This window comes from Cololabis saira, chromosome 20 (genome assembly GCF_033807715.1).
Source record: "Cololabis saira isolate AMF1-May2022 chromosome 20, fColSai1.1, whole genome shotgun sequence".
Classification (NCBI taxonomy): Eukaryota; Metazoa; Chordata; class Actinopteri; order Beloniformes; family Belonidae; genus Cololabis; species Cololabis saira.
In genome coordinates, this window is record NC_084606.1 from 14,606,339 (window position 1) to 14,632,020 (window position 25,682).

The following is a 25,682-nucleotide window of genomic DNA, read 5'->3' on the forward strand; positions in this document are numbered from 1 at the left end:
TTGGACAAAATAAAACAACACCATGGTATACAAGTACTGCATGTCTAAGAGAATAGTTTTCACTTGTTAAAAAGTGCATGACGTGTCTCATAAGTGGATATCTGAATGCACGTTTTGGAGCTGCTCAAGTTCTTTACGTTGACATCGACAGGTGGACCGGTGTGTAAAATAACTGCATCACTGTTCTGTCACAGATCTGGGAATAACTCCGTTAACATGAAATACTTTAAATTGGGGCGCTTCTTATTATTCGTACCTTAACCAATTATTTTTAATTCAGAAAAGATTCTTGAGAATGATTTCATTTTCTTCTCATCAAGCACCTTCTGTACCCTTATTTAGCAAATTTAAATTATTATCAATTTTCTCTATTAACAAGTTTCAAACATGCCTGTTCATGTTTAAGTTAATTCATTTCAAACAAGACATTCCAGGCACTTTTCATAATTTTTTTCTGTTATCATCAGATATTCATTCTTATTCAGTTAGAGGTGGGAAGAACTTTCATTTACCTCTTTGTCGTACCTGCAGTCACCAATCCTTTATCAAATTCCATGGCCCTCAACTCTGGAACTGTTTAGATAGATCTCTTAAGTTAGCCTCATCCTTAAAAATGTTTAGGACCAGCTTAGTGGGCTATCTTTTATTTAGACAAAATTAACAGGCTATTCGTACTGAAATGAAATTGCCATTTCATGGATATTTTTGTTTGTGTACTTATTATATTTTTCTTTGTTTCTTTTACCTTTTCTTTTTCCTTTCTATTCTTTTGCTATTGACTGTTTTGTTTTGGTGATTTTGTATTGAGGGGAGGATTTTTTATAAGCCCCTTCGGGCTTCTTTTCCTCTCCTGCAAAAGTATTTGTCCTTGTATGATAAAAAAAAGAATTATTGTGTTATCACTGTGCAAATAAATAAATAAAAATAAAAAATAAATTAGGCGACAGGGCAACCAGTGAGGTAACCAGTCAGATAACCAGTGAGACGTGGTTGCTGCCCAACACATCAGCCTATGTCAAACACGGCCGTCTGCATAATTTGAAACACCAACCTCATGCAAGTTTATAAACCGCACGGCTGCAAGAGTTGGAAGCAGAGGAGCGCGGCGAGTGACTGAGAATATTGCTCATTCTCCATCTTTAAAGCCACTAAAAGCAGCTATATTATTCATCATTGAAGTACCGTAGTAGGGGCCCGTTAATTATGCATAAGCCCACATGTTCCTATAATTTGCCCACTTATTGCAGAGAAGGAGAGTCTCCTGGCTGCGGCGTTTACAGGGACAACTGTTTCTCTGCAGTCCTTTATATTTTATAAAGGTCTTTCTGTCCCTGCCTTGGCAGCCTGCATTAGCAGCGCGTGCTGCGAGTCAGGACGGATCAGTCACGGAGGCAGGGGAGCCGAGAACCCGCCGCCGCTGCTCTCTGATGCACGGCTAAAAGCGGACGGGCTCATTGTTAGCATCGCCATGCTGATGCCAGGGATGGGATGGAGGTGCGTTCAGGGAGAGTTCGAGGGCGAGTCACCACTCTAAAAGAAAAGGGGACACTGCCTAACAGCATCCTCCCTGCAGGAGGGGAGCCATTAAGGAGGAGGAGGCTGCTTTGACAGTATAATACAGACTGCTGTTGGACTAAAAGGTACAACTCTGTGCTCTTTGTGGCCAAAGCTTTCTTCTTCTTGTCTAAATAAATGAAGCTTTGCCTAAATGTCACTGGAGGTGCCAGAAATACTTACGATCTTATCTGGAGGGGGAGTGCTGGCGATGTAGCACTTCACCTCCCCTCTCTCCCCCCTCACAGCGTACTGGACCGGGTCACTGGAAATGATGGGCGGGCCTGCGGGGGTCAAGGGGGACATTTTAAACTCATATCAGAGAGGGAATTATTCCAAATAAAGGAATTCGTGGCCTGTTGGAGAGAATTGGTTTTGATATTTCACTTTCTTTTCTTTTTTTTTAAGCTAGTAGTAGTAAATATTTATTTCGGTCAATCACAAACAAAAATCCACAAACAAGATACCGGTAACACAGGTTTTTCCCTGGTCAACATTGTGATTATTTGACCGAAAAGGTCTGGGCTTGAAGCATAAAGCTTATCTTGCCCACCTTTTAACTGAATACAAAATATACAAAGTGTATAGAAAAAAACAAAAAAAAACAAATGAAGTATCATAAGTCTACACAAAATAATAATAATAATAATAATAATAATAATAATAACGATGATGATGATAATAATAATAGTAATAATAATAATAATAATAATAATAATAATAATAATAATAATAATAATAATAACAATAATAATAATAATAGCAATAATATAATAATAATAATAATAATAATAATAATGATGGCTCTGAAAACAGAAAGTGAAAAGATGCTAAGGAAACCGGCAAAACAAATTTAAGTTGTCATTTTATCTCGTGCATGTGTACATTCTTCTTTGTTTGCTTATTGTGTTTCTATATATGTGTCCATTACCTTTGCTTTGAATAATATCTTGTATGCTTTTATTGAATTTGCTAGTTTAAGGTCATTTTCTAATGAGTTCCACAGTTTTACTCCTAGAACGGATAAACATCTGCCCTTTGCGTTTGTTCTAACTGTTGTTGTGTCAAACATTGCAGTTCCCCTGAGGTCGTGTTTGCCCGCTCTTGGCTTGAACAGTTCCTGCATGCAGCCCGGAAGTAAATTGTTGTAAGCCTTGTATATTATAACAGTGGTGTTCAGATTAATTATGTCTTGGAATTTAAGTGTATTGTTATGAATGAAAAGTGGGTTTGTTGGTGCAAGATAATCTGTCACTGTCATAGCTACTGTCACTTTGATGCTTGAAAACAGGAGATGTGAAGGTTTCTGACCGTTGACCGTGAGCGTGACCTCGGTCTCTCCGACACCGATCCGCGGGACGATGGCCTTGCACACATACTGCCCAGCATCGGCCTGGCTCACCGACTTCAGATACAACTCGTTGCTGTTACTCAGAACCTGCAGGGAACGGAAAAAAAAAGATAAGAAACGCGAGATTAGCCGACCAAACGACAGAATTACGTGAAATTCCACTGAGAGAAAGAAGGGATGACGTACAGCTGTACCCCGCATACCTTATTTTATTATTTTATTTTACTAGTCTGACCCTGACTCGCACACCAGCTTTTAAACCATCACAGCGGTTTTTCACTGTTGCCTAGCAACTGCATTCATCAGAAAATTAGCTGCGAGAAAAAGCGATGGTTATCGAGAGAAGCCCCCTCGGAGGAAGAAACACCTCATTAATCAAACGTGGACGCTGGCCGGGCCGGGGCACGTTTAGGTGATGCGTAATAAAGCCGTCGCTGTCTGCTGGTCAGTCCCGGCTCTGGTCCTCAATTACGGGCTGCAGGTCAACCAAAGTTAATCAGAACACGCTCAGCCATTTAAATCCGCACCGAATAATCAAGAAAGCGAATGTGCCTCTGAAATGAGGCTATGAAATGTGTCCTGAATTAGCCCGGTGAGGTAAAAGTGTTTTATATTTGCTGCGGCTGCACAGAAATAAAGAGACGCGGTTATCTGAGTCAAACACAGCAGCAGCAGCAGATACAGCGGGAGGCTGGATTAGTGCGTCTCTGGCGCTTGTCGGAAGACATGTAAATACGTAAGAGACGGGAACATAAGTAGCTGGGAAGCAAGGGAAGCTGCAGAAAATAAAAGTCCCTTTAAAAATGTCATTTTGAAAGGAAAAAAAAGAAAATATTTCAGGATTTATTTCAGAGAAACACAAACTCACGTATAAGAATTCTTTCTTACTTTCTTTTATTTATTTATTTACCAATCCAGACTTCATAATGTGATAGTCTGTAGTCAAGGAAACGATAGTTCATGTCAGCGTGCATTTGTTATTTCCTAATTTGTGGCTGACAAATTCAATACATCTTAACATCAAATGATATAAGTGGTCATGATGACCACTCAACGTGCCTTTGTGCCGTTCACACACTTTTTCATATGTATTGATGTTGTTTTCCTTCACAAATATGGATTCTTCTCTCATCACACACACTCACGCACCGATGAAAGTAAACGTGGGGTTCAGCGTAGCGTTTGAAGATATTTCAGCACGTGGACTGCATGCACGTCCTCATGCACACACGCGTGCATGAGGAGAACTCTCCTCAGGTGGTTCTGAAGTAGGAATGGGCGATCTCGCGGTAAAAACGATAAATTCCCGTTGATGACGCAGAAGGATGGAAGGAAGGAAGGAAATGAGCCAGAAAGAAAGAAAGAAATGAGCCTGAACAAAAAAGAAAGAAAGAAAAAAAGAAAGAAAGAAAGAAAGAAAGAAAGAAAGAAAGAAAGAAAGAAAGAAAGAAAGAGAGAAAGAGAGAAAGAAAGAAATGAGCCAGAAAGAAAGAAAGAAAGAAAGAAAGAAAGAAAGAAAGAAAGAAATTAGCCAGAAAAGAAAGAAAGAAAGAAATGATCCAGAAAAGAAAGAAAGAAAGAAAGAAAGAAAGAAAGAAAGAAAGAAAGAAAGAAAGAAAGAAAGAAAGAAAGAAAGAAAGAAAGAAAGAAAGAAAGAAAGAAAGAAAGAAAGAAAGAAAGAAAGAAAGAAAGAAAAAAGGATAAATTCCTGTTGATACGTTTTTGTGTAACAAACATGACGGAAGGCGGATCTGAGAGCGAGATAGATTTATTGTTACAAAGGTGGAGTTTAATTGGTATTTTTTTTATCATCATTTTTATCGTTATCGGGATAAATGCCAGAAATGATCGTGATACATTTTTTAGTCCATACCGCACATCCCTATTCTGAAGCCTCTTCTTATTGGAGCGAGTCTTTGACTTTATAATTGGCCTACAACTGTCTTCATCTCCGGAGTTTTAGCCATCCCCAAAATAGTGGGCCGAGTATAAAAAGTCCTGACGGTCTCGTGATCAAAAAAAGAAAGTGAGTCAGGATGTGAAATATTCTTCTTACGCCCATTTCACTAAACAATCAAAAGAACTTTAACCTTTGGATCAAAATTCACTCTCAATGTCTCAGTATCTCGTCTCCTGCTCTGATAACAGCAGTAATAGAAATTAGACACCAGGGGAAACACGTTACTAGGCCCTGCTTCAAAATTCAGAAGAACATGCTGGTTTTGTCCAACCGTTAGATGTGGATGTATTTTAGTTGATGCTCTTCCACGACATAATGTTTCTGTCACCATGACGGAATATTGCTCACACACACCGAGGTAATTCACAAGATGGCAGAGACGAGCTACGAGCTACGAGCGAGTCCCTTGGTAGTGTCACCGATCTGCTGAGCCGTCTTGACGTCAGCACAAGCAGCCAGCAGTTACTCGATGTCACAACGGATACTTAACATTTACATAACCGCGGACAACATCACATCTGCTGACACGGAGACTAAACCATGCCTGGTTTCAGCCTTTAAAGGTGACGTGACTCATCCTGCGTGTGAGTCGCGCCCCCTCTCACGTCTCGGAGGAGACGAGGTATGAGGGATTAGTGTCCTTCTCACCATGTTGGAACCCTTTTTGAACCAGGTTAGCGTGAGCGGAGGGTTTCCGGCCCATTTACAGTTGAGGGTGACATCGGAGTCGACGTCCACCGTCTTGGGCTGCGGCTCCACCAGCAGGATGGGACCGACTGGAGAAACGACAAGAGACACGGAGAGGGTGAGTGGTGGAAGCAGCCGCTCTGGGAGACATAAACTGTTTGTTTCATTCCTTTGACTCCAGACTGAAGCGGGATGAGCCCCGCGTGACTCACACTGAACGTCCACCAGGATGCTGACGTTGGTCTTCCCCACGGCGTTGAAGACCAGACAGGAGACGGGCTCGGTGAAGAAGGAGTGGTCCGCCTTGGTGGTGAACACGCTCTCCCTGGCGCCCTGCAGCACCACGCCTCCCTTAGCCCACCTACGAGTCATACACGCTTCACTATCAGTCTCAGAAACAGACATTTATACAGGAGAGTAGCACAGATGTGTTAGAACTAGGGATGGGCGATATTTTACCGTTCACGATAAACCGTCAAAAAAATTTGTCATCTGGCGGTAAAAACGATAAATTCCCGTTGATGACGTTTTTGTGTAAAACTGATTTATAGTTCTGTGTTAAATCCACGCACAACGTACGTGAAGGAAGGAAGGAAGGAAGGAAGGAAGGAAGGAAGGAAGGAAGGAAGGAAGGAAGGAAGGAAGGAAGGAAGGAAGGAAGGAAGGAAGGAAGGAAGGAAAGAGGAAGGTAAGAAGGAAGGAAGGAAGGAAGGAAGGAAGGAAGGAAGGAAGGAAGGAAGGAAGGAAGGAAGGAAGGAAGGAAGGAAGGAAGGAAGGAAGGAAGGAAGGAAGGAAGGAAGGAAGGAAAGAGGAAGGTAAGAAGGAAGGAAGGAAGGAAGGAAGGAAGGAAGGAAGGGAGAAAAGAGGAAGGGAAGAAGGAAGGAAGGAAGGAAGGAAGGAAGGAAGGAAGGAAGGAAGGAAGGAAGGAAGGAAGGAAGGAAGGAAGGAAGGAAGGAAGGAAGGAAAGAGGAAGGTAAGAAGGAAGGAAGGAAGGAAGGGAGAAAAGAGGAAGGGAAGAAGGAATGAAGGAAGGAAGGAAGGAAGGAAGGAATGAAGGAAGGAAGGAAGGAAGAAAGGAAGAAGAGAGGAAGGGAAGAAGGAAGGAGAGAGCAGGAGGAAAGAAGGAAAGAAAGAAGGAAGGAAGGAAGGAAGGAAGGAAGGAAGGAAGGAAGGAAGGAAGGAAGGAAGGAAGGAAGGAAGGAAGGGAGAAAAGAGGAAGGGAAGAAGGAAGGAAGGAAGGAAGGAAGGAAGGAAGGAAGGGAGAAAAGAGGAAGGGAAGAAGGAAGGAGAGAGCAGGAGGGAAGAAGGAAAGAAGGAAGGAAGGAAGGAAGGAAGGAAGGAAGGAATGAAGGAAGGAAGGAAGGAAGGAAGGAAGGAAGGAAGGAAGGAAGGAAGGAAAGAAGGAAGGAAGGAAGGAAGGAAGGAAGGAAGGAAGGAAGGAAGGAAGGAAGGAAGGAAGGAAGGAAGGAAGGAAGGAAGGGAGGAAGGAAGAAAGGAAGGAAGGAAGGAGAGAGCAGGAGGAAAGAAGGAAGGAAGAAAGAAAGAAAGAAAGAAAGAAAGAAAGAAAGAAAGAAAGAAAGAAAGAAAGAAAGAAAGAAAGAAAGAAAGAAAGAAAGAAAGAAAGAAAGAAGGATAATTCCAGTTGATACGTGTTTGTGTAACAAACATGGCGGATCTGAGTCATTACAGTTTTCAGTACAGGTGGACTCATTTAATTGGTTTTAATTAATTCAATGTAATTGGTGTAGTTTAGTAGCATTTAGTATTCTTTTAGAGCAGTGATTTGGGGGCTCCAAAGACTGAATGTGGAGATAGATTTATAGTTACAAAGTTGGAGTTGAATTGGTATTTTTTTTATCGTCATTTTTATCGTTATTGGGATAAATGCCAGGAATGATCGTGATACATTTTTTAGTCCATACCGCCCATCCCTAGTTAGAACGATAACAGGAGTAAAGAAAGGAGGATAAAGCCCACCTGTAACCCATTATAGGAGGGTTGGCATGAGCCTGGCAGGTGAAGGTGACTCTGTCTCCTTCTAGGACAGAACGAGGCTCAATGGACAAGGTCACCATCGGTCGATCTGAAAGGGAGAGGGATTCGTATAACACGGGTCTGACTGCAATTCACCGTTATCTGACAACAAAACATTCTTCTTCCTGAAGCGACATGAATTATTGTTATTACATTATTATTATTACTAACATACAGAGAAGCAAGTTAAAATGATTAAGGCTTATGAATTGCACTACAAGAAATGTAAGTTCTGGACTCCATGAATTGCATTATGTAAAAAAACACAGTGAACTGGATTAAAGTGAATATAATATGGATTTAACTTTGTTAACTTTGAGTACTTTAAGTGCTTCGAGGTGACTTTGTTATTGCTATACCAGGAAATTAAAGTACAATTCAATTGAATGTTTATATACGATAAATAACCACAGATTTCCCATAAATTCCTACCAGGCGCCGTATGTTCTCATTGGAACGTTTCCTAAATGGCGTTTCCCACCAAAGTTCCCCATTTCAACTTTCGTATGTAACGTTTCTGTAAATTTCCTTTGTAAATCCAAACAACAAACTTCATAAATAAATGAAAATGTGCTGATTGTGTTCTCTTGTGTGGTGGCTGTAGGAGCAACACGACTCACGGTGCACGTTGAGGGTGACGGTTGTGCTTCTGCCCAAGGGGGCAGCCAGGTTGGTGGCCACGCAGCTGTAGTTCCTCCCCGTGTCCGTGTCGATGGGGTTGATGGGAAGGTAGCTGCGCGTGGTCACCCTCTTCCTGTCTGGAAGCACCTCCTAGTGACGGCAGAGGACAGATCAGAGATCACAAAGACCCTTCCCGGTGTATGGATGTGACTAGGGGTGGGCAAAAATATCGACATGGCAATATGTTGCAATACTTTTCCAGCCGATTCAATATCGATATTCAAAATTTGAATATCGATTATTTTTATTTTTTTTTAATATATTTTTTATCCCCGATTTTTTCCCCATTATATCCCCCAGTGCTCCTACCTAAGTGACAGTCCTGGGCATTGCCACTCTCTACCAACCCTGGGAGGGCCCTGCACTGAGCTCAGGTTTTATTTCACGTTTTATTTCATTTTATAATTTATTTTTTATATAACACAATTGCCTGTCCTTAAAAAATGAAAAATAATGGACAGAGGTTTATTTATTTATGGATTTATATCTATACTGACTGATCACTGTGCCTGTCCTTGGTTTTAGTTCCATCTTTCTTGTGTTTATTATCATTTGCCACATAATTAAAGCAACCTCATACTAAATTTAATGTTAATTTCATATGATGTAAATAATATGAAAAACATATACAAATATGTTGTAACTTTAGCTTGTATAGTTATAATAAAATATTGTTTTGACTCCGTTTGTCCCATGAATTGTCACTATAATCTGATGAACGTGCAACTCGGATTTTAAGATCCATCACTATCATCTGATGTACATATTTACAACTTGGATTTTAAGATGTGTAATGCATTTTTACATTTTTCGGTGAACTATGTAGAATATAATAATCGGGATATCGCATAATCCGGATATCGCAATGTGTATCGTATCGTGGCTCAAGTATCGTGATGCGTATCGTATCGTGAGGTCCTTCATGACCCCTAGATGTGACTGAGAGTGTGTGGTGGATGGGGAGGGGTGGGGGTTGAGCGTACTTTGGTACTGACGGCGCCATCTATGGGTAGACCGTCTTTAAGCCACTCGACCATGGAAGGCGGTTTAGCACCTCGGGACACACAGGTCAGGTTGTAGGACTCCCCTGCGTTCAGCAAGACCTCAGGACCGCCATCGATCATGGGGTCGTCCGGAGGGACTGGAGTAGGGAGAGAGAGAGAGAGAGAGAGAGAGAGTCAGACTGATGCAACCCCCCATCGACGTGCGACGCTGCAACTCTGAAACACTAACGTACTGAGCACGGTGAGCTTGGCCCTCCTGGACCTCAGCGCGGCGTCAGGGGCCTGGCACTCGTACAGCGAGTCATCGGATAGATCCGCCGACAGGATCTCCAGGTTGTACTGCCCCAGCTCCTGGACGCGTAGAACACGGTACCGGGGCCAGGCTGGGACACACAGATATGTGGACACGCATGGTGACAACATGCACCCTCACAATATCACAGATACACAATAAAAACACACACTAGGGCTGGGCGATATAACAAGATTTTAATATATATCGATATATTTTCAAACGCGATATGGTACGAGACAATATCGTTTATATCGATTTTAAATTTTGTATTTTTATTTTTTTTATTTTGATATAGCTTATTTTGTGACAAATTGATTTGAATGTTTTATTTGAGATTCGCACAAATGTTTTGTTATTTGCACAACTGTCAACCTCAGTGGAAAAGTCTGCCTGTTACTGTCTACATTGTATTAATTGCACAGTGTATTTTAATTTAATTGTTATGCAGGAAAGGGATATTTGTTTTATTTTATTCATGAAGCATTTTTATTCTATATATGCAGGCAGTTTATTTTTATTTCATTTGTTTTATACATTTTGATATTGTGCAGACCTCTGTTAATAAAGGACCTGTGTGACATTTGGCACGAGGCTTTGTATTAAAACTGACTGTTTTTTTAAGGGTTTCCCTCAGAAAAAAATGAAGCTAACAGAGATGCTATGCTATAATGCTTTGGGGGAAACCCCAATTATGGCACGGAAAAAATATCGATATATATCGAGTATCGCCATTCAGCTAGAAAATATCGAGATATGACTTTTGGTCTATATCGCCCAGCCCTAACACACACAAACTCCCATTTCAACGATATCTTAACAGCTCTGTTCATAGCAGCCAGTTGTAGTGGGCGGAGTCAGCCTTTCAACCGCCCTCCACCAACTATCCCGCAGGGTGTGGGGCCTTTTTGGTCATCCGTGCTACAGCTTTGTGCCGCCCTACTCTGGTACAGCAGATGTAGCAACAAAAAAAGGCAGCATGTTGATAAAGATGGGGACTCCTGGGTTTGTGATGTCACAGTACTCTGCAGAGGAGGAGCAATATCAAGACCTACCCACAACTAGGCCTGTGTTGAAAAAAATCGATTTCCCAATTCTAAATCAATTCTCATATTAATTCCTAAAAAACGATTCATATGTCTAAAGATCGATTTTTTTTATTTATTTATTTATTTATTTTTTGGGGGGGGCGGTTGTTTGTTTTTTATTTATTTACCGTATTTATTTATTTTTTTTCATCATTACATTACAACTTTTGGTTATTTTTTTGTTTATCCCCAAAAAAGTTTAAAGGTATGAAAACATTAAAGTGTTAGGTTATAATTGCATAAATGGTCTATTTCATTACTTTATATACTGTCTTGGGGGTTATATTTGCAAAAAATGCTAAAAACCAAATGCTCAAAAATTAAAAACCAAAATAGACCGAAAATGGAATGAAATAAAAACGGAATGTGGGAAAAAATAAAACTGATTTCATCCGTCTCTGTTTGCTGCCCTGGATCTGTTTGATAATTCTGACCCACATGATGTTTCTGAAAGCAGTTCTATCAGCATTCTGGGAGCTGATTGGTCCTTACAGCATCATTAGCTGCCAATACTTGCTGTTGAATCTCAATACTAGTAGTAATATTTTGCATAACTACAGTCATATAATTCATACAACAGCTCAAAAAACAGTTTTAATAACACTAACCCAAATCAATATCGGAATCGAATCGAATCGAATCGAATCGGATCAAATCAAATCTTGATAATCGATTCTGAATCTTGAAAATTGGAATCGAAGGACGTGTACGAGGCTGATGAGACTGCAAGAAATGTGACTGGTGTGCTTTGCAACATTGTTCTTCTTCTATATATTTCCTGCAACTACTTCTTCGGTATCATTTTCAGCTGGGTAGAAAGATAGATTGCTGCAAAGTAAGTAAAAGTACTGTCGTCCAACATCTACAGTATGAGCTCCAACTCACTTACGATCTGCCGCATTTGCAACCGTGGCTGAACAAAAGCAGCATGAGTGACGACGGACGAGCATAAACACCAACACCGATGTAGGTTCTATTAGGCCTGTGTTGAAAAAAATCAATTCTCTGATTCTAAATCGATTCTCATATTAAGTCCTGAAAATCGATTTGTATGTCTTAAGATCTTTTTTTTTTATTATTATTATTATGTTTTCGCCCGGTGAACTTTAATCCCAGTAGTCGCGTCATTTAATTCATGCATGTAGTGTGAAACTATCAAACAATGAACATGGTCAAGTTTAATACTAGTATTAATATGTTGCATAACTACAGTCATGTAATTCAGGTAACAGTTCAAAAAACCTTTTTAAAAACACTAACCCAAATCAATACCGAAGTGAATTGAATCAAATCGCGATAATCGATTCTGAATCTTAAGAATCAAAATCTTTTGACATTTCAATTGACATTTGATTTGATCCCCAGCCCTAAGTTCTATACATAGAACCTTTACATCTATACATAGAAGCTTACATCTATACATAGAACCTATACATCTATACATAGAACCTAGGGTCCATATTTGTGGAAACAAAGCCCCCCCCTTCTTGAGCTAAGAGGAGTATTTTTCATACTGTCTCCCCTTCAACTGCAGGATTAACTTGAAGGAGGCTAACTCAGAGGTTAAACTTTCTATCTCTCGTATCTGATAACAACAAAGTGGCCAAAAGCAGAAAAAAAAACACGAGACATTTTTGTGAAGCTGCACGCTCTCTGCTTGTGTTGTCATCTGAGTTCCCGCCTCACGTCTCTTCCCAGATCTCAGTGTTTTGCTCTGCGTCGATGCTGGCTGAGGATTAACTTCATGTCTTTTTATCTCCTTTATTATTCAAACCTTCAGATACTAAGTACCCATAGGTCACATGCCTGAGGGCTTCCCGCATACCCATGCGGTCCGTGACACCGCGCAGCTTGTTATAGTCCCCGCTGATAGGAAAACATCAATGTGTGTCATGGACGGGGTAAAAAAAAAAAAAGAAAGAAAAAGTCTTTTTTAGCATGAGCCTGGAGGACACCGGAGACATGCGCGGACACATGAGGACACTGATGTGCGTAAAGTAAACACTTGACCACGGATGCACATTCACACAATAACACACTCATCCTCTCCGGTCCGGCCTTCCCTTCCCCCATCCAGCACACTCCAGCTGTGATACGGCGCTGCATTCTCACCAATAGGGGGCGCCCACGCTCTCCTTTAGTGGCCGGAGAAAGGACGAATGCATTATGACAGCAGCGTTTTAGGGGACTTAAATCAACTCCAGCCCATGGTGCAGAATTTATGTTTGATGCCCAGACGCAGATCGCATGTGAAACTCTCGGCTGCCGTCTCCGTGTTCGGCCTCCGAGCTGCCCAACCTCGCGTGCCCTTGGCTTCCCTGTGCATCTGTGCATGTGTGTGCTTTCATATAGGTGCATTTGCATGTGAAATGTCAAGAGATGAGGAAGCGTATGGAAAGCCCAGAGCGGTGGCGTGTATGTGTGTGTATATGTGTGTGTGTGTACACATACACGGAGAGGACGTGTTCATTCACATGTTTCTACAAAGCTTTGGCTTGAAGCACTGGACCATTACAGTAATAATATGATTAAACGAAGTAAAAGGGAATTGAGGGAACGACTAGAGAAAAAAACCGGAGAAGGGACAGACAAGGACAGCACATAAAGAGGAGTGCACGAAGTGAGAGTGGGTCAAGCAACGACGCTGATGAGAGACAGGACAGACAAGTTAAATGAAGAATATGAGCAAGAGGGCTCAGTGCACCAAAAGTAGCTGAAAGAACGAGAGCAGGAGGGACGGAGAGGAACAAGGGAACTTAGATGAGGAGGTCACAAAGGAATAGCATGACAGATGGAGGAGAAGAGAGGAACGAGTCCCAGATCAGAGCATAAAGTACATCGCAGTGGAGAAAGGATGAGTAGAGCAAAAAGTGGGGGGGAAGGAAAAACAAGTTGAGTAAATTATACAAAACAGATAAACAACCAAAGTCCAAAAATAAACAATAAACCGTTGCAAAGCCACCACATGTCACGAATTACGCAGCCCCCCCTCTGGGCCGATCGGTTAAAAATATGCCCCACGTGTTGTGACCAGTAGTTGCAGAAAGCCCTGCATCGCCCCCTTCGAGGCTAATCGGCGCAATTCTGCAAATGTTTCAAACCAGCAGTGAAGTGAATCACTCGACCCAAGTTTTGTCAAAGTACGGCAAAATCAAAGTGGGAAAAATCCCCGGCGACAGGCATCCAGACAGGAGTCCGTCGTCGTCGCTATCGCGCGGGCTCAACGCCGTAGATGAAGATTATGCACGAGCTGGTGAATACACACAGCCCCTCCATAAATATCTGATTTTAGCCGGTCAGTGTGCGCCACCACTTCCCCGACAGAGGTGATGATGAGACGCTCCCTAACCGAACTGATGGGTGTCAATCTGCGTGATGTGCTGGAGGGAGCCGGAGGGACGGATCCCCGTCAGACGTCCGCGTTGGAAGGTGGGCGGATTCAACGTGAACTTAAAATATCTGCACATTCTGCACCGTTGAGACGTGATGGAGCATCTGCCGTGACAGATACGGTGTCACATGACGGGGAGACGGCGGTGACCTTTGTTATCTCGTGGTGTGCTTACGCAGTCCGGCTTTAACGGCCAGATTCAGCAGCAAAAAACAACTTGTCAGCATACATTAAATACCACATTTGCAAACATGAAATGTCGTACTCGCGCTGGGGAGCTGCTCCAAAAATGTTATTCCACAGACCGTTGGCGGTAGAATAACAACAGTTAACGGGCCAATTATTCAATCAGAACCTCCTTTGTTTGAGTAAATGGATTCTATGGTTATATAAGGTTCACCATCGTATTTTGATTGGAGTTGAGTTTCATTCATAAAGGAAAAGGTTTTTTTAATCTCCATATAAAATCAATCCAGGATGCTCTCCTCATGACGTTACCACGGTAGCCAGGAGGGGACCTGCTGAAGGAGAAAAGCCTGGTTTGCATTAGAAGACGTCTCGGCGTGTTTTACAAGCCCTTGACTGCTGGCGCTTGTCTCCATCACCAGTGAGGATTCAGGAACTTCTAAAGGGGCCAAGACGAGTCCCTGCCTTAGGGGAGGGACTTCAGAGCAGGCCCAAAAATGTGCTGAGCGGGGCGTAATGTCCTGCCTACGGCATACCCAACTGATGCTGAACGAGTACGCTGTAGGCAGGAGATGACATTCAGCCCTCTCCTTCAAGTTCACGTCTTCTCATTCATCGCCATGTCGGCAAACGCGGCAGACAGACATGCAGCAACCACGTCAGCTCTACCGGGTTAATCTGGTCCTTCTAGTTTGGGCCTACACGTTGTTCGTGGTGATGTCACGTCAAAGCTGTTACTTCGCAATCAAATCGGTCAAATTGCTATTTCGTCACTACGAGTGTTGTTTTTGTCAGCCTGTTTCAATTTTAGTTTTAGTCTTTGGGTCAAGCTGTCATTTTAGTTTTTATAAGTTTTAGTCACGTTCAGACTCCTTTTAGTCGTGTCAAGTTTCAGTCGATTAAAATTCTGAGCATTTCAGTCTTATTTTAGTCAGAATTGTCCAGGACCATTTTAGTCTAGTTTTAGTCAAAGATTGTATTTAGCCATACCCAAAGGTTATCTTATTATTATATTATTGTTACCTTATAGACTCAAGAATACATTCATTCTAGATACAGAAGACTCTAATTTGAGTTTACAACATATTTATTTTTCCCCATCTTTTTCTTTTTCGACGACACATTGGGTTTTCTTTTCCACGTCTATGTAGGAAAGTGTATCCAAAGATGGTCTCTTCTTCTTCTCCAGCCCCAGAGCAGATCCCCGCGTTTCTCAATGTAACTTTGTTTTAAATTGACGTGAACCTAGAGCTCTGCGTTAACGGCATCAGCCTCTAACTCTGCAGCTGCATCTTCTGGATCTGATTCCCCGCTGCAGCGACTGGGATTGAGGAACTAACGTCACCCAGCAGCAGAACTAAACTAGAGGAAACTACTGAAAACATGGACATTAAGGATCTTTGTTAGAACATTTTGTCCGTCTTGTTTCGGTCAACGAAAATGAAGACACATTTTAGCAGAGTTTTTATTTTGTAATCTACATTTTAGTCTCGTTTTTACTCATCTACGATATTGCATTATATATTTAATTATCGTTATCGTCACATGACCATTTTCCTCAGGTGATAAAGGTTCGTTGACGACGACGTCATAATTTTCGTTGACGAAAGCAACTTTAGTCACTACCAGAGGGCAGTGGATCCTATCAGAGTCCGATACTGTGATGGAAACACAATGTCGACGGTGGCTGAGGAGGAGGTTGTAAATCCCGAGTCCTTGGTTTTACTTCCTGTAAGTGGATTCAAGAGCTGTTGCCAAAGTGAATTTGATCTTTTTTACACCTAATAGTATGTTTGGGTGATTGCAACATTTACCTGGTCTGAATTTACTTTCACACAAACCTTTGTGAAATGAACCAAACCCCTTGAATAACGTGTTCCCTCCTCTCCTCTGGAAGTAGCAGCGAGAACTACTGAAGGGAACAACCAGACAAACAACATGAAAGAAAACTCACGTATCTATTGGTTCATATCAAGCTCCGGCCTTCTAACCTCCGGGCTGAACCACGCAGAAGTAAGACTTGTTGTGGTCCACCCCTCTCATGTCACGGACGTGAAACCCAACGCCTGAGACCATGATGGTTTTTCGAACCAAGCTGTAAATATGTTTATTCCTGGTCTAAAGTTGGACATTTTAATAAGGGAGTCATTGGAGACTTCCTCACTTTTGATCTGCAACGAATCGTAGTTCTGCATCGGCCTCGGTCAGGAGGTGAGTTGGTTGGCGCTTGACTGAGACGTTTTTAGGCAGAAGAAGAGTCTGCTTCTGTTGTTCATTCCCACCCCCCTAGTCAAATAGACTCTGGTCTGTTTGAAGGAGACCAAACAGGACCGGTGCGAACGCACCCTTAAAGTCCGACAACACTGAAGGTCATGGCGTCCAAAACATCCCCAGTTTCAGTAGAATCCGATGATAAACAAAATCAGTGCACTTTCTCAAAAGATTTATTAACCTTATTTAATCTTAATCAGTACTATGGTGCTTTGTTTTTCTTTTTTGAATTATAATAATTGTAGACTTAAACAGAACGTCAACCTAAAAGATACATAAAGTTTGTCCATGATTCATGCATCACTGTCTCGCTCCAAATGTGATCACTCCTGGCTCCAAAAAGACTAAGACGGGTATTTTCCAAATGCAAAACATGTGCACAAGCACATACGTGCTCATTTCATGTGTCTTCAATATCAAGAAAACACAGCAGATAACAAAGGGCTGATTGTTGTTAAAGGATAGAAATGTGAACGCAAGCCAACGGACTCTGAAAATGTATCGTTGGCATGTATTCAGGAAATGGAAATTTATCATTTAATCAAGAAATTAATCAGCAGATTAATTACTTATGAAATTAATTATTAGTTGAGGCTCTAATGGATTAGTTAAAATTCAAAACCTACAAAGGGCAGAGAGGTTAAGCGAGAGGAGGCTCCAGAGAGGGATGGTGATCTACATCAGCGGCTGCTGACTTGGCTCTGGACTAAGTGTTATATACAGTATTTATCACAATCAATTATACAAAAGCACGAACTACATTAGACCGGCAGTTTTTTTTTTTGTTACACAATTTCCAGAAAGTGTGGTTTTATTTATCAGCCTCTTTGTGCTGGACTGTTAGGTGAAAAGCAACTTCTGAGTAGGGATGGACGATATTTTACCGTTCACGATAAACCGTCAAAAAAATTCCCCACGATAAGAATTTCTCATCTCGCGGTAAAAACGATAAATTCCCGTTGATGACGTTTTTGTGTAAAGCTGATTTATAGTTCTGCGTTAAATCGACGCAGAACGAAGGAAGGAAGGAAGGAAGGAAGGAAGGAAGGAAGGAAGGAAGGAAGGAAGGAAGGAAGGAAGGAAGGAAGGAAGGAAGGAAGGAAGGAAGGAAGGATGGATGGAAGGAAGGAAGGAAGGAAGGAAGGAAATGAGCCAGAAAGAAACAAAGAAAGAAAGAAATGAGCCTGAAAGACTGAAAGAAAGAAAGAAAGAAAGAAAGAAAGAAAGAAAGAAAGAAAGAAAGAAAGAAAGAAAGAAAGAAAGAAAGAAAGAAAGAAAGAAAGAAAGAAAGAAAGAAAGAAGGATAAATTCCCGTTAATGACGTTTTTTTGTGTAACAAACATGGCGGATCTGAGAGTGAGATAGATTTATTTTTAAATTTTTTTTATCGTCATTTTTATCGTTATCGGGATAAATGCCAGAAATTATCATGATACATTTTTTAGTCCATACCGCCCATCCCTACTTCTGAGTAGCTAAAGATTCTAACTGTCACTTTTGCGGCTGTTATTGCTGATACATATCTTGGTGACATCAGCGTGGAGCTCAGGGCGCTACTGTGTCGGTGCATGTCTGATTTGTCTTGGGCACTGGCATTAATTTGACAAGATTCTGGCGTCCTAGCTAGCCTCCAGGTCCATCTTCTGCTCGGCACCAGAAGACTGCAACTTCGACTCACTTGATATAGAAGACGCCATTGAATAAAATATCTACTAGATCCTGAAGTGTTGAACGAGAAACTTGTATGAGACACGAGAAAAAATGGCCCGTGGGTTTTGGGGGGGCAATAAAGAGAAAAAAAACACTCAAACTAAAAAATAAAACTCCAAGATATTTTTGAAGTCAGTTGCATGAAAAGTTGCCCATCAGCAGTTTCAATCCAAAGATATCAGCTTTAGAAGAACCCGGCTCACTCGCATGCTCGGCGGAGTGAAGGGAGCCCGAGGACAGAGTGTGATGTCTCACCCCGGAGGTCTTCTCCGATGCCCAGAGCCAGGCCATCTTTAGTCCACTGAACAATGCCGGAGTAGTTGAAGACAACGCAGGACAGGATCACCCTCTGGCCCCGCACCACCGACTGATCTGCCGGCTCCTGAGAGAATCTCGCCGTCCTCACTGGCGGTGGGGAGAGGGGGGATTGGGAAAGAAAGAAACAGACAAAGTTAGGGACTTTCTCACTCGTGTACAGACCGAGCTCCTTTAGAGCCCTTCCAGGATCATCGCTGCTTTTGTTTATTTGTGTATGATTTATTGATTAAAACTCGCCCCCCCCCCCACAACAGCACGGCAATGGAACGTCGTAATTACCACCTTTGATCACTCGGTGGCTCGCGGCCATTCACCGAGCACCGCAGACACGTTACGAACAACGTGGAGAGACAGAGGTGTCAGAGGCGAGGAAATGGGAGCAGAATTAGAGAAGAAGAAAGGGAGGAAGCGTCGGAGCTGACTCAGGAGAGGCGAGCTGGGAGATCAAACACCGAGCCTCAGCCATAGGGTTCGCTCACAGCCCCGTCTCCTCTCGCTCCTGACTTTCATTCCCCTCAAAACTCGGCGGCCCTCCCTCCCGTCTCTCTGTTTCTCCCTTTTTCATTCCTGGCTATGAGTCATCTCCCAGGCCTCCACTCCCCGACCGAAACTACAGTGGCCGTCATTGTCTGCAGGACTCTCTGCCTCCAGTCCATAGGCTCGCACCACGGCAGACCCCTCGTACTAGATGGTCGTTCTTGCCCACCAACCATCTAAAATGTGAAGAAAAACTCTGCCACTGTTCCACGTTGTGTGATGACAAGTTGTAATTAGCCGTCCCTCGAAGGCATGACGCGTGGAATAGACGTGAGGCGACCTCTGGGGAGGATTTACTTGAAGTTTTCATTCTTCCCAGTATTGCTCTCACCCCCCCCCCCCCGAACTCCACTTGTTATTTCGAAGGATCTCATACAGTAGATCATTAACCCACTGCTGCATTGCCCCCCCCTTCCTCTGCCACTACCTCTCTCCTTCTGTTCCTCTCCACAACATTGTATGTCCTTTACCCAAATTACTTCCCGTCTCTCGCGCTCTTCCCGGTTATATGTATGCATCCCCGCTCGCCGCCTTCCCTTTGTACATCTATAATGCTGCCTATGAATGTCCTCTCGCCTGCACCGCTTTTTTCCTCCAACTCCCCCTTTCCTACGCGCCACTTTCTTTCTATATGCATATATAATGGCGTATATGTGCATTTTACCCATAATGCTTTCTATTTCTGTGTTCCTCCTCCTCCTCACTGGTTGGAAGGGGGTTAGAGGCGGACTGTCATAACTCATTTATCACATTAAATATCACCCCTCTAGCACTTTCTCCCTCTCTCTTTCTCATTCCCTCATTTACCCATCTCTCAACTCTCACCCCTCCACTCCTTTTTTCTTCACCTCCTACCATTTACATTTCTTACTTGTCCTCTCCACTTTTTTTTTTCAATCCCTCTTTTTACCCTTCTGTTCCTCTACCACTCTGCCTCTCTCGTGCCCTCGCAAGTCTTCCAGCACGTCTCCGAAGGTTGCCATCACTGTCTTTTTTTAACTATTGCCATATGTCCGTGCGGCGTACGTTCCACTTCCCCGTCATGACCCTCGGTCAGCGCCTCTCACATTCGCCCCTTCTCTTCCACATGCACGGGCGTGAGCGCTCCTTCCATGGTATCACGTTTGCTGCGTTTTGTTGAGGTAGAATACGCCTGATATAACAAAAGAAAGCAGTCGTGCAGAAGGGTTTCCGTACCAGTCACAACAATGGCTTCTGACAGCGGAGCGCATTAATATTCTGAAGATACTGGAAATGTGTGAGGAAAGGAACTCAGACAATGATGGAGTTTTGCAGGACGCGTACCTAGTATAATTCAGTAATGATCGCACACCAGTTAGTACTTTGACATGATTTAAAATAAATGATATCATTACTATTATCAAACTTCCCCTCTGAACGTTACATGCCCTGGTTCCGTTTTGTTTACCCATAACCAGTCTTGGGTAACAAGCCTTCCTTTTTTCACATGAGAAATATTTTCCATTGTAATATTTTTTGGGTCTGTTGATCTGACTTATTTAAAGCGGGTGGGAAGATGCTGGAAAAATGATTAGTTTTCTATTTCAGAAGAGCAAAAGTTCCACGAAAAGGCTCTAGACATTTCTGTAAATGTAAATTAAATTTGCGTCAACGTACGACCACAGCAGCGTATTTTTTTTCGAGACAAATCTGACAGTTGCCACGAAAGCAGCCGGTGGCAGTCGGCGAAAATAAAATCGTATAAACATCAAGAATCCACAAGAAAACCAGAACTGGAGGAAGGGGGCTGCCTGCCGCCACCAGTTCAGGGGCAGTGACAAAGAGAAGAAAACAAAAGGACGGTCAGATTGTTCTCCGACTGCTCTTGATGTCCAGTTTTAACTGAAAGTTGCAGTCCAATGTTTATCAGCTAACTGCTAGCTTCCTGGGATTTGTTTCTACGTTTTCTGACATGAGCTATGTGGTATTAGTAGCTCCATCAGTATCTTATGCATTTACATTTATCAAGACATTAACACATTCAGTTTCCTCATTACCTGTCATGGTGCTTTTACATTTTTAAGATGCATCCCAAGTGTTACATTCTGGTTTTTCTTTTTAAATGATGTAGCTCTAGATGCATTTTATACAATCAGATAGAGAGCAGAAGCTTTGATTACATCAGAAATGCTTTTAAACTGTTTTTACTTGTGTATTTGACTTAAATGCAGTGAAAAAGTCAAGGTCCCTCCAGCTAATCATCACAGATAAAATCAAGGAGTTAGATGTTTTGGACAGCACTCTTATTTATTTGCTTGATGGCATGGCTTGGAGGAGTCCCGAGGACAACTGATCAGACCACCGCTGTACACGCCTGTGTGTTAGCTCAGATTTGATTTGTGCCGTGGTTAAACGTATACAGACACGTTGCTCCGTTCAGCGTGTGACTGCTGTCCAATTAACTGAAAGAGGTCCATGTCTGAAAGAGGTTATGGGGAGGGATATTAGACTGAACGCAACAAACTGCTGCTGGCAGCTAATGCTGTACAAATTAAAAGAAAAAAAGCATTTAAAACCAGGGCTGTTGTACTATTAACCCGTTTGGTCAAACTGAAGACCATAAAACTAAAACTAACATGCTTTATAAGTCTGTGAGACACTTGAGGTACAAGTGGTACAAGTCCTTAGATTACCACTCTAAGCAATCCATCACACCCTTACTGTAATAATAGACATATTGACTGAGTCTAATTTAGTGTGGAATGCTTCATTTATGTCAGACAAATAAAATTATTTGGTAGAATGTGTTTTTAAGAAAAAATATTTCAAGAATTTTAATGTGCTGGTAGATTTGAGCTTGTAATGAACATACAGTATGACGGTAGGGAAAACCTAACCACAACTACTCTATTTTAATTCACAGCAGATGACGTTTTATCACAGTGGTTGAACAAGTTATTTAAAGAACCGCATATGGCAAAAACATCAAATCATATTACTCCGATAAATAAGATTTGTTTATGTAAAAAAAAAAAAAAAAACATGTCTTCTTTAGGCTGTGAAGTTGATCATGGAGTTCACCTGGGCTCTGAGCTTGGACCATTGCTTTTCATCTAATATAATTCCTTTAGGCAACGGTATTTGGCAGAAAGTGCATTCATTTATGATAAAATACCAGTGAAAACTATACTTGTCAATGAAGCCAGCATCAACAAGTAAGTAATGCTAACATTTATTTCAATAAAACAAAAGCCTGAATGGCTCAAATTTTTCTAAATTCAGACATAGCTAGTTATTGTTTTTGGCCCCGAACACCCAACAGTGAATGAAATTACTTTGGTCTTTAGTACCACTATGAAGAATCACTATGGATATGTACTTTGACATACACATAAAACATAATTGGTTTGCAGGACCAGCTTGTTCAACTGTGTATTACATTTCTTACCCAAGGGACTGGACTATTATAACGTCTTAGTAACAGTCTATCATCTGATCCAACCCTGAACTGAGAGTTTTGGCAGGGACTAGCAAAAGAGACCATAGTTTTCCCAATTTCAGCTCATCGACATTGGCTCGCTGTTAAGTTCATTAATGACCAAGACATCTCCTCAAACATCTCATTGTTCTAAATTGAGCTTTTTTTATCTTGGGATACAGTCTTATTTATGGTTCGTCATGTTTTGGATGCAGGGAGGATGTACACGCTCTACTTTTTCTATACAATTGAGATAAGCTCATAGCATACGTGCTCAAACTGCACTATTGGGGGTCATGAGATAACTTTTTCTTCTGAATAGATTCAATACAGATAAAACTTAATTGGACCAAAGTGAATTTAAACAATTTCAGGGCTAAGGCTTTGGTGATTAAAAAATAATGCTGAAAAACCAACTGTATTTTTTTGTAAAATAAATGTAAAACGTTCTACTAAAGCCATTATTCATGAAAATGGATGATGATTTTAAATGGACTTTCTGACAGTGCTTCAATTTCCTTTATGCTTCACAATTTGGCGAGACCTCAATGTGGATGCTGGAATGTACAACGTGGGTTTTTAGTGACATAAAAAGCTGTAAATCCTTTTTCTCAAACGTCTATAGTGTATTGATAGTTTAACTGGGTTTAAACTACCTTGCAACTTCGACAGCAGCCTGAGGGCAAGCAAATCCTTTCCTCCACCACCTCAGATATGCTAGCTGGAGGTATTCCCTCAACTGCCTCCATAAACCGTAACAGCATAATCCAAACTGAATGCTGTTGTGTGGAGGCCACACAATCTGCAGAGAAAACACCCGTGCAAGGGCTGAAAAACGAAAACACTGACTCATTATGTGTTTGTCGCCTTCTGATTTCTGTATTACGCAGTTAACACTTGTCAACATGGGTGTATGCGCTTGTGCCTGTGAGTTTAAAGAAGAAAATCCACATGCACAAAGTGCTCCGAGAAGGAAGCTTATATTCTTTCATTATGTGGGTTATGCTGCAGTGACAAATTTAGAGTGTGTCCTGATTTCTGTGAGTCACTGATACCCAAGACACCACCCGGAGACTCTGCACACCCTGTCCACACAAAGACTACGGTCACAAAGGGCTGTGACCATGACCACATGCACATGGGCACATGTACATACGCAGACACACACACACACACACACACACACACACGCACACACACACACACACACACACAGCATGCATGACTTAACATTCGCCACATGGGCTTACCATTTCCTGTCAACAAACACGCAAACACAACCGCTCTAAACCCCAAACATGTAATCAATACACATAGGCGGTTTGCTCCTACAACTTGGAGTGAAAAGCCGGAGGAACATCTCCATCCCCAACTGGGACGGTTGACATCACTTTGCTCGATGAGGTCGTACAACCCTAGTCAAAGTTTGGATAAGATTAAGATCCATGTGGGACTTAGGACGGCAGCCATGGCAGACGCCGAGACACCAACCTCTGCTCGTCAAAGCCAAAGGCAAGTACACACTGCCTCACCAAGTGACTCACCGAAAGCATGGCCACACGTCGCCACTGTGTGAACAGCCACAGCAGCTTGGCCCCCAAGCTTTTCTTGCACTGTGTGATGGTGTTTTAATAGCACAGTAATGAACTATCAATTTGTAACTGAAAATGACTGAAGGAGTATGTGCATGCAGAGAGGTCTGGGATATTTATAGTATTTCTTCCCTCTTTTCCTGTGAACGGGAGACCTTGCCTCACCTTGCTGAATGGGACAGGAAATGTGGCTAGTGATGCCGTGCAGGACAGTCTTTTAAAAAGTTGACTGCTGGTACTCGGTCCCATTGACTCAGATGCTATTAAATAAAATGCCATTTGTATGGACTGTGACGCGTCCATCTAATTATCTTTTTGTCTGGCCCGCTCCTCGTACTCTCCTGGACCACTCCACCAAAGTCCGCCTGCCACACTCTCCCTCACTTCTCTCCAGCCAATCCCTCGCCTCGGCTGGATCACAGACTTGCGTCACCATGGCAACAGCTGACGTGTAGAATAAGCACCCCCCCCCACCCAAAAAAGTTTTCTGTCCAAGCGCATCTGCGAGCGCACCCGAAGATTTGCATGTATGTGTCTGATGAAACTCTCCCTTGTGCTCTGTACATCCATTTTTTTTTTAAATAAAAAAAAATCCAATGACCTCATCCTCCCTCCACCTAATCAATTAATAGTCAGGCGGCCAACACTGGTGTCTCATTATTTCTATCTCTCCCTCCCGCCCTCGCTCCTGTACTCACTATTACTCAATCTGCTCCAAATTGATTTCGTTATCTGTCTAATTCCATATCGGCGCCGTGTGTGGCCGATGTGTCGGCATCATGGAGGGGAGCCGCCTGAAAATGAAATGCAGGAATACGGAGAACAAAGAGACGACAAGGTCCCTCAGACACCAAGCTGTGAAGTGTGATGTAGGATGACATCATTGTTTTAGGACAAAGTTGCAACCATCAGAGTCATGCGGCACTGACTCACCCTCTTTGCTGTATGACATGCATACATGCACTGCAGCCGTCCGTCCGTCCATCAGTTGGAGTGCTGACAGACCTCTGCGTGCACGTGTGTGCTTGAAACGCTTTAGGCTTTCTAAGTTTGCATTTCATCTAAATAACTTCCAAACAGACACGAAACAACTGGTTTTAGTTAATGAGAAACTCATTTGGAGATAGTGTAGCACAGTACTATGAATACAATGTATTATTAAACAATTCATTTATGTAGTCTACATGCATTTTTATGAATATGCATGGTGTAGACACAAGATTATGATCTGGTTTATTTAAAAAAGGCTCAGCGCACACTCATTAACACAAGTATTTCCGTTTGTCTTATAAATAATGTCTGAGATAAGCCATGTAGGCTAATTAACAGCCATAGAAAATACTAAGGAATAATAAGTTTAGACAATAATATCAATGCCCCCGATGCAATTTTCAGATATTTTTTTGTTCACTGCACAAAGCCCAAGTATTTTCAATCACTGATTTATATTACTGAATATCTTAAAGATTATAAAACTGAAAAAGGAAATATGACAATAGCCATTTTATCAACATGACCATCAATTAACTGTCTCAGCAGCCAATTAACACTTTAAACTTTGTTCATGCACAGGGCTGTTTGCAGACT

General features: G+C 42.0%; 1 protein-coding gene across 3 annotated transcripts in view; it reads right to left on the bottom strand.

Annotated features, from left to right (window-relative positions):
• The window catches only part of kirrel1a (kirre like nephrin family adhesion molecule 1a), a 46,989-nt gene that overhangs the window by 12,424 nt on the left and 8,883 nt on the right, over nt 1-25,682 (bottom strand). For all 3 annotated transcript variants that reach the window (XM_061709876.1, XM_061709875.1, XM_061709874.1), the window contains exons 2-10: nt 18,465-18,614; nt 9,505-9,654; nt 9,251-9,408; nt 8,207-8,357; nt 7,530-7,635; nt 5,765-5,913; nt 5,514-5,641; nt 2,866-2,992; nt 1,738-1,838 (exon numbers count right to left, since the gene is read on the bottom strand). In XM_061709876.1, coding sequence (XP_061565860.1) covers nt 1,738-1,838; nt 2,866-2,992; nt 5,514-5,641; nt 5,765-5,913; nt 7,530-7,635; nt 8,207-8,357; nt 9,251-9,408; nt 9,505-9,654; nt 18,465-18,614 — 1,220 coding nt within the window. The remainder of the gene's footprint in view (nt 1-1,737; nt 1,839-2,865; nt 2,993-5,513; nt 5,642-5,764; nt 5,914-7,529; nt 7,636-8,206; nt 8,358-9,250; nt 9,409-9,504; nt 9,655-18,464; nt 18,615-25,682) is intronic.